This window comes from Marmota marmota, unplaced genomic scaffold, assembly GCF_001458135.2.
Source record: "Marmota marmota marmota unplaced genomic scaffold, marMar, whole genome shotgun sequence".
Taxonomy (NCBI): Eukaryota; Metazoa; Chordata; class Mammalia; order Rodentia; family Sciuridae; genus Marmota; species Marmota marmota.
The window spans coordinates 3,178,375-3,194,698 of NW_026000137.1; the positions used below are offsets into that span (position 1 = coordinate 3,178,375).

The 16,324-nt window shown below is 38.4% G+C and overlaps 1 protein-coding gene across 2 annotated transcripts in view; it reads right to left on the bottom strand.

Annotated features, from left to right (window-relative positions):
- Nucleotides 1–16,118, bottom strand: part of Steap2 (STEAP2 metalloreductase) — a 24,812-nt gene extending 8,694 nt beyond the window's left edge. Inside the window, exons 1-3 of one of the 2 annotated variants that reach the window (XM_015502331.2) lie at nucleotides 15,805–16,118; nucleotides 4,867–5,391; nucleotides 1,572–2,099 (exon numbers count right to left, since the gene is read on the bottom strand). In XM_015502331.2, coding sequence (XP_015357817.1) covers nucleotides 1,572–2,099; nucleotides 4,867–5,358 — 1,020 coding nt within the window. In that variant the 5' untranslated portion in view covers nucleotides 5,359–5,391; nucleotides 15,805–16,118. Of the gene's footprint in view, nucleotides 1–1,571; nucleotides 2,100–4,866; nucleotides 5,392–15,391; nucleotides 15,769–15,804 lie in introns of those variants that run through there. The other variant, XM_048785441.1, reaches the window with a different exon arrangement.
- Nucleotides 16,119–16,324: the final 206 nt, after the last annotated feature.

Here is a 16,324-nt window from a genome sequence, read left to right on the forward strand (position 1 = left end):
TGTACCTGGGATTGAACTCAGGGGCACTCAATCACGAATCTCAGAGGCTCTCAGTCACTGAGCCACACACATTCCCAGCCCTATTTTGTATTTTTTTATTTAGAGACAGGGTCTGAGTTGCTTAGTGCCTTGCCTTCATTGAGGCTGGCTTTGAACTCTTGATCCTCCTGCCTCAGCATCACCCCTGCCCCATCTGCTGGGATTACAGGCGTGAGTCACCACGCCTGGCACACAAATAGACTTTTTGAGCATATACTGTGTCCAGGCAGAATTCTGGGAATCAGCCATACATTACAGAACAACAAGGGACAAAGATTCCCCCCTCTCATGAACTCACATTCTGATGGGAGAAAGCAGACAACAGAAAATATAACAAACAATGAAAACAAAAAGTGTGTTATGGGGTGGTAAGTGCTATTGGAAAAAGAAACTTAGAACAGGGTTAAGAGGGCCTTGTGAGTACTGTGCCTGGGTTGGAGGCAAGTGGCGGAACTTAAAGAGTGTCCACTGTAGGCCTCATTGAGTTAAGAGCTGAGCAAAAATTTGAAGGAGGTGAGGAAGCTGGATGAGCAGATATCAAAGCCTTAGTACTCAGTTAAGAGAAGTGGTACTTTCAGAGAGCAGATGGCTTGAAGGACATCCATCTACTAACTCAGACAATTATTTTAGGTTCTATTGTTGAAACAAGCTGAAGTAGTAGATGCTACATACTCGGACTATGATGTCTTGGTTTCTTATAAAATATAAATGCTTTTACACATTTGTTTTGGTGCAGTGATCTTGGCTTTCTTTGAGAAATGCTACACCAAATAGCTTCAGTGAAATCCCTCATTTTACATTTGTGGAATGGGAATTAGTGAGATCAGTCAACCTCATCATCAAGTTTCTCCAGTGAAGGTCTCCCTGTGATTTTCTGGGAGAGCTAAGTGTTAGAAAAGCTTCACCAAAGGAACTAGTATATTTTTCTTCTCTTTGACAACAAGAACCAACAAGACATTGTTAACAATGTCTCCTTTTTTACTGTATCAGAAATCTCAAAGCCAAAACAGAAGCTACATAGACATTCTTAGCCAGCAGAGGTACATACTACTTTTTTTCTCCTGATCTGAGTTTCTATTTTGTTTTGTATATTTACTGTTCTAATTTCATTGTACAAGTTTACCATGAGTTGCATTATTTTGTGGACCATGGTTGATTATAAAACATTAAAATAATTAATGTTATTTTAACATTAACAATGTTATTAACATTGTTAATTGTTCAATGTTAGAAACAGTCATTACCATCATAACATTAAAAGGGAGGAAAACCCCCCAAATAACCCTCAACTTCCCAGCTTGTATTCTGTAAAGGAGATAGTAGTTGTTTTTACCTGAAATGATTTTGAATGAGTCACATAATTCTTATGCAAAGTAACTATTTAAAGAACAATTCTTTCCCTCCCAAAATATACCAGCAGAATATTTCCATGACAAGGTATATAAAATATTACACTATTTTAAGTCTTATGTTTCACAATTTATATTGATAAAGTTGACTAGCGTCAGATAAATAATAAGCACTTTCAGTACCTGCTGATAAGCCATGTTGAGAAACAAGTATCTTTCTGACCTTCTCATCGGCAAGCAGAGGCTGTAGGCAACATGGACAACAGTGAAGAAATAACTTAGTAATCCTAGTTGTTTCCTGCACTGTAACCAGGTCTCAAGCCAAGGTGGAAATCTCCTATACTTGGTGCCATAGTAAAGCTGATATGCAGCTGCCAGGAGACCTGCTAGGTATACCAGAGACAACAAAGTAATGGCAACTATAGGCAAGGTTTTATTCACAATCTCAATAGGAATCTTGTAAAAGTCACTCTGCTGGTTTCTTGCATATGGATGTATCACATCTCTGACAAAAGAATAAAGAAAGAAAAATGTGGACAAGCTTATGGCTACCACCACTGGCCCCCTCCAGAGAGTAAACAGTCGCAGGGGCAAATTTTCAATCTCCCTGGCTGATGATAATGATCCCAAGTCAACAGGAATGAAATTCAACTGGCGGGCAAGTTCAATAACCTGTTGTCGAGCTTGAATATTGTTGCTGCATATGTAAACCTGCAGGAAAAACAAAAAAACTCATTATTATTATTGGTTTATAAAAGTTGCATTCATCACATGCTCTACTTAATCCATGATGCATCACTTGTAAGGGCTTTGAGCAATGCAAATGATTAAAATTCAGGAGATAAAGCACTGATTAATTTACCAACCTATTATCAATAGATTTTAAATAATGTCATTAAAAACAAACATACACAAAGTCCTTATCACCTATGATAACAAGAAAATAAAGTATAAAAAATCTAGTGGAAACCTGGGATCCACAGAGGGGAGTCCTCAGGGCAAGGGAGGCAGCTGGAAGGAAAGGTGCACTTTTCTAGGACCCTCAGTTTAATAGCAGCAGCATAGTAAAGTGTCCCCTTCAGGCACAGGTGGAATATGAGCTGCTGGCAATCTCTGCTCCTCCCCAGCTCTGTAACTCTTATAGGAAACAGAGTGAGGCTGGCCCTTGATTTTGTGGACAATATTTAGTTCTGGATTGTAGTGATTCTGCCTCGTAAGTAATTATAAGCAACACCTTTTACAGATATTCAGCAAGAGTGAATGTGGGCATGAACTTTGGATAGTGGCATTTGCAATTAAAACCTCTAAATTATGTTATGATACTGTACAATTTATAAAATTTAGGTTTAGAACACAATTCAGCAAGTATCTCTGAAAAACCATGGATGATCTCAGGTATATTACTTCATTGGTAAGTCTACAAAATGTTTTCTTCTTTAAATAATGATGCTATTCCTGACAAATAAAAATAGTTAATTTAAATAGGAAAGCAACTTCCATTTTTTAGGACTAAGATATTATCTCTATAGGAAATGTAATAATAGTATAGGTTGGGGTGAGGTTAGGCTTTCAAATGAACTTAGCTCTCCTAGTACCTCACTGGTACTGTAATGGAGTTAAAAATTCAACAAATATTTGTTGAGCACCAAGTTCATTGCAGGAGTGAGCTACTGTTACTAATGGGTAAGTCATCTCACTTAGGGCTAGAAAAATATTGGTATAAAATCTCCAGTAATGTTTGGGGAAAACAAATTTCTAAATATATCACCAAAGATGTTTGTATAAAGGCTCTGAAATAAGCCACACTGCAACATTTGCATGCTGAGTCTATATACACAATGGTGGCTATGTAGAGCTCTTTGGATCATGAATTTCAGCTAACATTAGCCAGTTGAATTCTATACCATTATACAAACATTCATGAACTTCTAACATGGAGATCCTTTTATATCAAAGAAATAAGAAAAGCATTCTAAATTAATTCATTTTAGTTGTGACAATGGAGTAAACTTTTTTTCTCATAAGTGATAAATATTATAATAAATCTAAAAGTATAAACCAAACACTCCAAAAGGGGCACACCCACTATGAAATTACAAATTAAACTATTCCTGTAGCTCAGTTTGAATTTAACCATTGTTCCACATTTTTTTCCATTAGAAAATTTAAATGATAACAAATATGAATGAAGGATTAAATTCACGTTTGACTCTCAGGTCCTGGCTCTAATTTGCAGTTTATCCACTGCAAAACTTTGGTGGATATGCAACAAAACAAAAAGGACTAAGAAATAACTTCAAGAAGTTGGGGATGTAGCTCAGTAGTAGAACATGTGCCTAGCATGTTTGAGTGAGTCCCTGAGTTTGATCCCCAGTATTGAAAACAGAAGTTAAAAAAAAAAAAGAACAGAAAAAAAGAAAGAAAAGGAAATAGCCTCTGGGAAAATATGTATTGTTTTGCTAGTCTTTAAAATAAAGAAAGTAAATGACAGGGCTGGGTTTGTGGCTTAGTGGTAGTGTGTTGCCTGGCACGAGTGAGGCACTGGGTTCGATCCTCAGCACCACATAAGAATAAATAAATAAAAGAAAGGTATTGTATTCATCTGTAATTAAAAAGACATTTAAAAAAGGAAACTGAATTATTATCATGACTCTGATATACACCATATAATGATATAATGCATTTATTTTCTAAGGAATGTTTAACAGCTATCTTTATGGACAAAAATCGTAACATCATTTTATCATATTTAATTTTAACACATAAGCACAACTTTTTCAAAGTACACTATTTTATGTGTTTACTTTTAGAAGTAAAAGTAAAATTCATTCTAGGGGCACCAACAGAACTTGCCATCTGTTTCACTTTCAAGTTGAACTAGATAAAGAACTATCTATCCATAGATGCTTGCTGAAAGTAAATGTAAGAAATCTAGTCTTTACCTGTCCTACACGGGTTGAAATCTACCCTTAAACTGTACTACTTTATATTATATGAATATTTAAAAATAAAAAAAGTCCTTTAGTCTAAAATACTATTTAAAGGATCATATTGAATAGTATTTTATTCAGAGGTGAAATACTGTGTTACCCAGTAGCTTTTGCCATGGAGGAAGAAGGGGAAGAAGAAGGAAGACAGGGAGGGAAGAGGGAAAGAAGGAAAGAAAAAGACTTGTTTGTTACTGTTTCTGTTTTGGAGGACTCCAGGAGAGAATCAATGCACTGTCACATTATTTATCAGCTAAACTTGCCTTTTCTTTAATTAACTAGTTATGACAGAAATGTCATATTTTTCAGCTTTCCTCATAATTTTTGGAAATAGAAATATGCCTTTATAAGGTCAGGACATTAATCTTAAAATGCTCATACACAGTTTTCAAAATAGTCATTGGAGAATGTCAGAATTTGGTTTTAAAATATCTGCTATTTGTTAACCACCAAATACCAGATAAATAAGAATGAAGTTCAAAATTACGTACCTGACGGCTGGCATCCTTAGGTCCTAACTGAAGTGCCCAAGCTGAAACAACATTAAATCCTTTGACAATCAAGGAATCCGGGAATAATGAAGCCAAATATTCAGCATTGGATTCTGGGTATTGGTTTATCCTCATGTTATTGCTCACATCAATCAGGATTTTACCCACAAGCAGATGCCTCAGGTCCCATAGAGAGGTGTAATGTTCTCTATGTATAGCAACAAATATTATATTTGTTTTTGTTAGAGCATCTTCATGATGGGTGACATCTACCACGTGAGGAAAAAATTCAGATGCAAATTTAGGATTTCTACTTCCTATGACCACATGATAGCCACATCTAATAAGCCGAATGGTCAGGGACTTGGCAAAATCCCCACTTCCGATTACACCCACAGTGACCTTTCTTGCATCTTTGATACCACTTATTCCATTAGGCAAAAACGTTTCACTAAGGCTTTTAGGGCTTCCCATCATAGAGATTGATTCCATGATATGGACTCTTTCAGGGTCACCAGGAATATCCTAGGGGAGAGAAAATAAAATGTTCACCAATTACCTAATGCCAAACTTAGAACACTTCTAGACATCGTAATAATGTCAGGCATTTCTAGTGGTAAAATATTTTGGCATGCTGTATAACCTAGAACACAGCAAGATACCATTTGTAAGCTAAAAAAAGGATTTTCTAACATCTTTAATTTTATTTATTTAAGTATTTTTTTTATGTGGTGCTGAGGATCGAACCCAGTGCCTCACATGTGCTAGGCAAGTGCTCTATGACTGAGCTACAAGCCCAGCCACTAAAAAAGGATTTCTAATTGGGGAAATCAACTGGCACACAGCTAATCTGCCAAGTAGGAGTTCTCAAGCTTTGATGTGCATACAAGTTACCTGGGAATCTTGTTAAAATGTGGATTCTGATTTAATAGGTTTCCAGGAGGCAGGGAGACACAAGACTCTGCTTTTCTAATAAAGGTGCTGCTGATCTGTAGACCCCTTCCTGGAGCAGCAAGGTACTGTATCGTACCAGGGGAAAGAGACTGAAGTTTCCACTCAGAACTTCTTTACAAAAGCATAGTCTAACAAGCACAGTCACTCTACTTTCAGCAAATCAGACAGCACATCAGACATGCAGCTAGAGGCAAAGAAAATGACCTTGATGCCAAGTAACAACTTAAAAGAGAAGACAGAAAAACCATAACAGACAAACAACCTTTTAAACCAAAATTGTCTAGACTCATTCAGGATGCAGTCTGTAAATTGTTCTATACATTTCATAACTAGTGATTATCATTAAATGAGAGTAAGATAAATCAGTCAATAAACAAACCCTTGGGCTGGGAATGTAGCTTAGTGATAGAGCACTTGCCTAGGGTGAATGAGGCCCTGGGATCAATCACTGTTGATGCAAAAAAGAAGAAAAAACAAAACAAAACAAAAAACTCTGTCATTTAAATAATATCTTAAGAAAAATAGGCATCAAAATACAAAAAAAGGTTTAATTCTATCATTTACCCTATTGAGAAAGATAGCTTCTCTATGAAAAAAGGTTTAATAATGTATTTATGGTCTTAAATTACACAGTACTTAGGAAATATTTTTCTTCCCCTTTTATTCAATGGCTGCAAAGACTATGATGGAGTTATTTTTCCTGAAAAAAATTTTTTTTCCTTCAGTACTGGAGATTGAACCCATTGTGCTCTACCACTAAGCTATGTTTCTAACCCTTTTTAAAATTTTTACTTTAAGACAGCATCTGGCTAAATTGCCCAGGTTGGCCTTGAACTTGTGATCCTCCTGCCTCAGCATCTTAAGTCACTTGGGTTACAGGCACATTCCCCTGCACCTGGCCAAGTTATTTTTTATTATTTGAGTAATATATTAAATGTCTATATTTGTAAGAACTCGCTCAATACAAATCAGATTGCCATGAATCAGTGTCACTGTCGAGTTTGAACGAAAAATATTATTCCATTCTATCCCCATTGCACAATCTCTTTTACATTTGCAGCAGATGTTGATCACTTCAGAGGATTTAATGGATTTTACAGGCAGAGGTGGAATGTTTAAAAAAAAAACATGTTTTTTGTTCGTTTTGTTTTCACTAAATGAAATATGAAATTACTGGAGTTAGAAAAATTTAACTTCTTACCCTAGAAATGGGTCACATTCAATGACTACAAATATTAGTAAATTAAACTTTAGAAAAACAATACTAATAGTAATATTACCTAATACTTATATAGCAATATGGTTTCAACTCTGTCTTGTGCTTTATATATTAACAACCTACACAACTACCCTATGATATAGGTGCTAGTGTCATACCCTTGACCACTTACCTACCCCTAATTATTACATTATCTAAGGGTGAAAGGGTTACTAGATTTGGACACTGAAAGCCAAGTTTCCTATATCTGGGTCCTGAGTATATGTATGATAGCATCTCCTAAGGTACAAGAATTGCAAAATCTTTTAATCTAATGATGATGACGATCAAAGTCGTCTTCTTTTTTTTTTTTTTTGGTATTGAACTCAAGGTCACTCAACCACTGAGCCAAATCCCCAGCCCTATTTTGTATTTTATTTAGAGACAGGGTCTCACTGAGTTGCTTAGCACCTTGCTTTTGCTGAGGCTGGCTCTTGTAATCCTCCTGCCTCAGCCTCCTGAGCCATTGGGATCACAGATGTGGGCCACCATGACCAATGATCAAGGTCTTTTTCAAACTAAACACCAAACAAAAACTAAATAATATCAGTTATCTCTTTATTTTTTTTTTTTACAAAAATAGCTCATACCTCTTCTGTAGATCAGAATGTGGAGAGATAAAGAATATACTAGGACCTAATAACATCACCTATGGGTCCCCCATTACACCACACATTTTATACATATTAAGGGGTGACTCTGGTCTAACACGTTTGAACCTTATTCACATAAGAACCTAATGACATGTTCTAGCTGGACCCTTTAATAGTGTAGCTATTGCTAGGTGCAGAAATTGGCCTATAAATGAGACTCTTTCATTACGGTGTTAAGAATACGAAAGCATGATTGAGAGAGCACAGGCAAACAACATCTTCAGTGGGTCTGAGATGGATTGTTTATTGCTGGGGCATAAACATATCATGCTTGTGTATGATTTCATGGTTCGTAGGGTGTTTTCACATATAATATTATTTTATTTAATGCTCAGATGGTGGTAGAATATACAGTACTTCCTTAAAAGATGAGCAAATGGGCTCAAAGATCTTTAGCAGTTTGCCTAAGAGTGAAGTTTGTAGTGACACAGTAAGGATTCTAACCTATACTCATTCTGAGACTGCAGTGCGAATACTAAATAGGGAATCTTAAAACTGTTTAGCATCTCCAAGTGTCATCCATAACTATGCTTTCTAAGAACAATACTAACTAAATAGCTAAAATATGAATCTTAACCAAGGACAGTTTTAGATACATCCACAGTTACACCTTAGGGATTTTAGATATGAAACATAAAATATGATCAAAATAATTCCCATGTTTTTGGGCTGGAGTTGTGGCTCAATGGTAGAGCAATTGCTTAGCATGTGGTGAGGCCCTGGGTTTGATCCTCAGCACCACATATAAATAAAATAAAAGATCCATTGACAACTAAAAAAATATGTTAAAAAATCATTCCCATGTTTTGGATCAAAACCAATGATATGAATGTATTAGTATTACAAAACAGAACATGATTGGTTGCTGTGTAACCAGATAGCAACCCACATATCATCTAGGATACAGTGAAAATACATAATGCTAAAGGGGAAGAAAGAAATGACCAGGAAGTATGTAAATATCCTTCTGGACTCACCTAGACCCAGACTCAGACCCAAGGGCAACCCATCTCCCATGAGCACTGGGTAACTATCTGATATTGATACCGCACAAAAACTCATCAATTTGTAATTTGCTAAGCTAGTATTTTGGATCAGCTGAGCTGAAGTTATTAACACTTGTGTTACCCATGAAAACTAAGGTCAACATCTGTTTAAGAAAGCTTATGTTGTACATTTCCATTGACAAGGAATGAGGCAACTATAATCTCAAGGCAGATCTACCCAACTATGAAGCCACATGAATTTATCCAGGCCAGTGTGTGCTTTGTACATAAGAGATAAAAGGCAAGAGAAGTCATGGTACTCACACTCAAGAAGTTTATGTTCTTATTTGGAAGAGACAGAAAGTACTTGTAATCAAAAGTATAATAAAATCCTTTCATCAGTATATAATTAAGAATTACACTGTATGGTCAGAGTGTACCCTAATATCACGTGGTGTTTGTTGTTCCCTTTACTTCAAGTCATTCTTTCTTGTGTGTGTAAATGGAGTAATAAAATTGTATTTATGAACTAATCTCTAATTCACCCAGAGCTTCCATAAATCCATTTGATAACAGTGCACTTAAAACTAGAAGTAAAGCTACAAGTAATTTTGTGTGTGTGTGTGTGTGTGTGAGTGTGTGTGACGTGATCTTTAAAGTCCTAGGGCACTGGTTGCAATTAAAAATATATATGGAGAGGAGAGAGTAGGAAGTTTTTCATACAATTATGCAACTTAAAGAATTATCCTTCACTTGGAGAGTATGTCTTTATTCTTCTGGGTCAAAATGTCCTTTTTTCATAAAGGGATCCTGATAACAGTTGAGTTGGCAATCCTATGTAGCTCCCTTCCCTCCTTTGTATTTTATGCTCCATAAAAACCAGGTCTGAGGGCTACTCTTCATGGATGTGAGGAAGCTCTAGGTGAAAGTTCTCCTTTAGCTGGAAAGAAAAACCTCTGGGGAGCAGGCAGGCGCTCTGGAGGGAGGCCCCTGCAACTGCAGTTACCTGCCTAATAATATACAGAGGGTAGGGGCACACTCTGCAGAAGGAATAGCAAACATCCCAAATTTTCTGTGACTAGATAGTGATTTACTCCTACATCCTTTGGGTTGCATTAAGATAATCCCTAAATTCTCTTGGTATTTGAATAAACAAAACCCAACTGTTTATCTATGACAATAACAAGTTTCTGTAGCGAGAAAGAGTGGTTTTGTTTCGAGGTTTACATTTTTTTTTTGGAAGTTCTCAACCCCTGCAGAAAACCCCAAAGGCAAAGCTATAATTCTACTTGAAACAGGAATGTGATTTCCTAATGCAGTGGCTCTCCCAGTGGCATCAAATCAAATCAGCATCACCTGGGAACTTGTAGTAATGTGAATTCTCAGGGCCCACCCTGACCTCCTCAGTCAGAGCCCCTGGGGGTGGAGTCTGGCAATCTGTGTTTTAACAAGCCTTCCTTATGACTCCATGCATGTTAAAGTTTCAGAACAACTACCCTAATGTAACACATCCAACCATTATTTGCTGTTTGCCTGAATAACTCAGATTATTAAATCCTTTGCCTCAGCTGAAACTTGGATGACTTGAAAAGCATTTTCCAAAAATTGTGAATGAGAGAGATTTTATGAAAACTATATAGATTTGCTCTTTGAAGTTCTGTTTATAAACTGTTGCGATTGCAAATGACAACATTTCAGTCTTAGATTTAAGTGTCTTGTGTTCATATTTTATAGGAACAACTAAAGAATTTTCAGAAAATACAGTAATGTTATAGTTAAAATCGACTGACCCCAAGCTTTTCTGTATCCCCAAATGACCAGAATTTTAATGAGACAAATTCAAAATAATAAGTAATTTCTAAACTAATTCTTAGGTTTGGTATGTTATTTCAATAAACCTTTATATGGGTAGGATTTTAAAACATTTCTAGGTCCTAAATCACCAAAACAAAATTTTATGTTCATTACATTATAACTACAAGATCTGGAAAGAAGTCCAATTCATGTTAGAAAGATACTCAATTAAAAAAAAAAAGTTCTGATTATATCTAGTTAGTCCAGAAATTTAGTTTAAAATTTCAGTAAAAATTAAATTTAGTAAATTTAAAAAAAAAAATTTCCTATAATAATTTCAGCTAATAAAATTTTGTATCATCTTCGATAAATTAAAACAACATCCCCCCAGTGCCTCATCCATTTTTCTTTTATGTATGGGGAAGAGAAAAATACTGTATGCATCCCTACAACTCACAAGTGTAACTTGCTATCTCTAGTAGAACCATGTTCTCCCTGTGCATACTTGGGATTTCATAACACTGCAATTACCACAGCCATGAGGTATGTTTAAATGAACCTGTGCATAGCATGCCACAGCATGGCTAAAATAACTTCCCATCTGATAACCTCCTTGTAGACAGTACATAGAGATAAGGACACCTATGATTACTGGATAGTAAATACAGTCTTTTCTGTGTTGCAGTAATTGTCTTGCAAATAAACCGTTTAGCATTCTAGCCTCTCTGCAAATTCATTTCCATCATTTCAATGCCTTACCATGTCTCTGGTTACAAATGGTACCAGTACCCACTGACTGCTATCGGCTGTAGGTGTCTCTGATGATTGACATCAATTAGCAATCAGTCTACCACCAAACAGCATAATAATACCCATCCATCCACTCATCAATCCCCACCAACTCATCTATCCAACATCTTATTGAATCCTACCTACAAGGCATTCAGTTCGGGATTGATACTCCAACAACACAAAACAGGCATTAGCTTCCTAGCTATCTAACCAACATAATGAAATTATAAATACTGAAGCATACACAGCAACTTTAACAAAACTTTATTGACGTATAATTTACACATACAATTTCTCCATTTTAGGTACACAGATAAATGACTTTGAGTAAATTTACAGAATGATGCAATCATTTTCATCTCCAGTTAACTGTTACTATTCATATTTTAAGAAAAGTGGCCAAGGGCAAAATCCTCTTTTAAAAAATTATACTTTCCTTAAGATTCTGAAATGCCACTGGCTAGCAAATGTGACCTGAGCTTCTCTGCTTTGGCTTGGTACTTTGGTAGATATGAAAGGGCCCACTGCTTCTGTAGGAAGAAGGATAAACTGCAGTCTTAGAACTGCCTGTCCTCACAGGGTATCAAAGGAGCTATGAAAGCAGTAGATCTCAACCTTAGCTGCACATTGGAATGACCTGGGAGACTGAAAACATAGTGATCCCAGGCTTCGTCCCTCCATGCTGACTATTATTAATTAGTCTGGAGTTCAGCCTGGGCATCAAACTTTTTAAAGAGATCCTCAAGTATAATGCATATACATCTGAAATTGAAAGCAACTCTACTAAAAGATTCAGGATTCAACTTAGTACTTATATGCTATTTGGAGACAGCAGGTGTGGCTTTTTGTCTCTCATTTATGACCATTTTTACACTGCTGCTTGTAAGAATGAAAAAGAACACTAGTGGGAACATAACTATTGGTCCTGAATACAGTAAGCTGAAGAATATGTAAGCAGTCCTGTCCCCTTTCCCACTGAAGCAGAAGCAGTACAGAAGATTCACTCACTATTTTGCAATCTTCTCTCTTCTCTGTTCTGGGAAGGGCAATGCCATTCCTTAAAATGTGTCACCCCACCACACAAAATACTTTTGTTTCTGTTGTTTCATAACATTCAAAATCCAGACAGTATCTCTACTTCCTGTCCTGTAAGAGGGTTGTTATGGTTTAGATACAAGCTTTCCCCAAAACCCCATGTGAGAGACAATGCAAGAAAGCTTAGATGTGACCTAATCAGTGCATTAATCCCCCATAGGGATTAACTGGGTGGTAACTGAAGGCAGGCAGGGTGTGGATGGAGGAGGTGAGTCACTGGGGGCATGCCTTTGGGGTACATTTTTTTGTCCACGGTAAGGGGATTCTCTGCTTCCTGGTGGCTATGTCCTGAGCCACTTTCCTCCACGACACTCTTCTGCCATAATCTGTATCACCTTGGGCACAGAGTTATGAAGCCACCTATCTATGGACCCAGACCGTGAAACTGTGAGCACCAAATAAACTTCTCTAAAATTGTTTTAGTAAGGTCTTTTGGTCACAGCAGTGAAAAAGCTGACTAAAATAAGGGGCTCCTCTTCTTAGTTCTCCAGACATCACAGGTCCTACTGACCTTAGCAGACTAGACTTTTCAAGTGGACTGACTTGCTCTGGAACACAGCTTCTCAAAGCTTAATACAAACGTGACTATGGGGAATCTTGCTAAAATGCACAGAGATTGTCTAGGTCTGAGGTGAGGCTGAGTTCTTCATTTCTCACAAACTCCCAGCTGATGCCCATGGTGCTGGTCCATGGTCACACTTTGGCTAACAAAAATCTTAGTCTCTTTATCTTTTCATTTGATGTTATGTACAGGTAAACTAGATTAAATAATAAAGCAATGTCATTTACAGAAGGTTTTGTTTTTATGATGTCTAGGAAATAAACAGTTAAAGGTTTGTGAATCACCTTGATTTTCTTTCTCTGAGTTTGTTTCCTTTGTTAAATGGAAAATAAAGAGGTTGTACTTGACTCTTGTGGTCCTTTCCAACAGTAAACTTCTTTTGATCCTAAGTCTTGAATGAGTATTTGATTTGCTGTATGCATTTAATGCTCGAGAGTGGATTATCAAGATAAGAAAATTCAATTACACTCAGCTACATAACCTGCTAAAGCTTTCAGTTTAGGATTCCTTGACATTCCTTTAGCTGACAGGCAGCTGTTATGCTATGTTAATTTTGAAAAATAGAACTTAATTTGTTTTGTGAAGAAACATCTAGGGCATTAATTATTGGATAACAATAACTCAAAATTGCCCTCAGAGATTTTGATGACATTTGCAATCTGCTGGTTTAGATAAGTTATCAAGAAATGTAATCCTCCAGGGCCACAAGATGAGGTAATATATTCTTTGTAATTCCACATCTGAACTTCTCTTCTTTGTCTCTGTGAAAACACCCTGCTCCTTTGCAGCTCATGGCTTCTCATAATACCCTCTCAAGCTTACTCCTCATCACTGGAGACCATGGCCCCCAGTGCATATACAGTAGGTCTTTGTGATCCAACAACTGCCGTCCCTCTCCAGGATTTCCTCATTCCTGGGGATGAACCATTCAACCTCAGGGCCTCTTATTTCCTTGACTTATGCATCAAAGGCAATGAATCCTTGCCTTCACTCCACCTCAGTCATTCACTTCCTGGTATCTTCAAGCAATAAAGCAATTTGAGGGCAGAACCATGTTTGTCTTATCCATCAGTTCCTCCATACTGTCTGGCATATAGTAATTAAGCATGCAGTAAATATTCTTTGTTATTGATTGCATCAAAAATTCCAGGGCCAAAAGAGATGTAATAGGTCTCTAAGTCAGACCTCTCTTTAGGCTGATTTAAGACATGTGGGCCCAAATGGAGTGATATGTCAATGTCTTAGTTACTTTAATGTCATGGTTATGGGCTAAGCAGGGAGTAAAGGCACCTCCACAGCCTAGCTTTTCAAACTGTTGGTGCATCCTCTGTCTCACTACTTTCTTCCTGAAGATTGAACCCAAGGGCACTCTACTATTGAGCTACATTCCCAGTCCTTTTCTTAATTTTTTAAAATTTTATGACAGGGTCTTATTAAATTGCTCAGGCTGGCCTTGAACTTGTGATCCTCCTGTCTTAGCCTTCCAAATACAGGATTACAGGTGCACACTACTGCACCCAGCTCTTTGTCACTCTTGTGTATGAATTATAATATTTTCTTTAAAAAGATGTCTTTATTTGTGCTTTTTTTTCAGTATTAAAACACATTTTATGCTCATTCACCACAAGTACATTTTCCATGACACCAGTACACTAAAAAGTGATTTGGATAGATGTTTAAATTGCTATCCTCCAAAATTAGCTCTATTTATCATTATTGATATTGTCTATTTCCCCACCCCCAACAGACTGCCTAGCTAAGAGGCAGAAACTGCAACATTCCAGTGGCAGCCAGTGTAGTTACCCTTACATTTCTAAATATTTAGGATGGGCATTTTCCTTTTTCAAATATCCTCTCTCTAGGCTTTGAAGCAACAGAAAAAGAGATGCAGAGTGAAAACAATGTATATACACACACATAGCGTTTGAGAAAGAAGAAAAACAGATCAAGAAAATGAACAAACAAAGGAGGGGAAAGGAGGATAAAGAGGTGCTTTGGAGAGAACTAAAAGGTTCAAAACAGTCTTGTTAAGGGGACTAGATAGAATCTCTTCTAAGCCATGAGGGCGGGGTGGGGGCAGGAGTCTGAATTTTGTTTCTCCCTAAATGATGAGCAATAATTAACCATGGCCTGGAATAAGTTTCTCCATCTAAAAAAACTATCTGCCTGAGGAGTGAAAACTGACACCAATCCTCCACAGGGTGGGGGAGATAATAAATGGAAATCTCCGGACAAAAATTCTCTTTATCTCTCTGCTCTATTTTAAGAGAAAGATTTTTAGGGCATAATTTTCAACAAGTTTTGGCTGAGGCTGAATACAGGGCTCAAAGATAATTTAGGACACTCAAAGAAGCCAATTACTTTCTAACACAAAATGGCCTAAACACACCACAATTACATTACTGGGTAATAAAACGACTCCTAGAAATACCTGTTCACACAGCAGGGTAGCTTGATCTTCAATGAAATGCGCCGCATCAACCCAAAGTGGCAGGTAGACTATCAGGGAGAGCAAAGTAACCTGCCTGTCCTTTCCCTTTCTGGCACATCCTACCTGGGACGAAGTCTCTGTTGGCCTCCCTTCTCCTGGGCCCAACCTCAAGACTTTCCAGGAGCTCCAGAAAGAGCAAGAGGAGTAGGGAGCGGAATTGGTGGAACAGACCCTTCTTCACGCATCCCACTCCCCTCCTCCAGCTGCCCGGAGATCAGGAACCCCACCAGCCCAGGGCGGATGTCCGCAGAGGGCGCGGGATTCAGGTAGATGTCTGCAGCGCGTGGCGCTGACTGCACCGTGACCCTCAACTCCGCTGCGACCTCCGCTCTGGTTTTCCCCAGCCCGCTCACCTCTGCGCCTTCCGCGCCGGGTAGGGGCTAGCCCAGCGGCTCCCCGGGCGCGGCGCCGGCTTCCCAAGGGCCCGGCCGGGCTCCAGGGCCTACGGACTGTTTCTCCGGCTGGAGGCTGAGGGTGGTTGCCGTGGCGTTCGCGCTCGGGCTGCTTCCCCGCCTCCCGGGCTGGATAGCTTAGAGCCAGGAAAGAGGGAGGGAGGTTCGCCGGAGGCCGACCTCGCAGTGACGCGCCGCTAGGGGCTGCGAGTCCGGAGAGCGCGGAAAAAGGAGAGGGCTGGGGGATGCCACTGGAGTAGGAGAGCCAGGCAGCGCGGAGAGAAACCTGGCAGCGCGCAGGGCGCTCGGGAGTGCGTGGGGGCATCTGGGGCGGACTACGTGCATTGAGGGGGAGCAAGCAGAGAGCCAGGGTAACCCGGCTTCGCAGTTTTGCTCCCCCAACTGGGCGCAGCTGAGGATCCGCTTTCGCCCGCGGGGTTCCATGGTCTCCTGGATCTTCCTCTCCAAGCAGCTCTAGAAT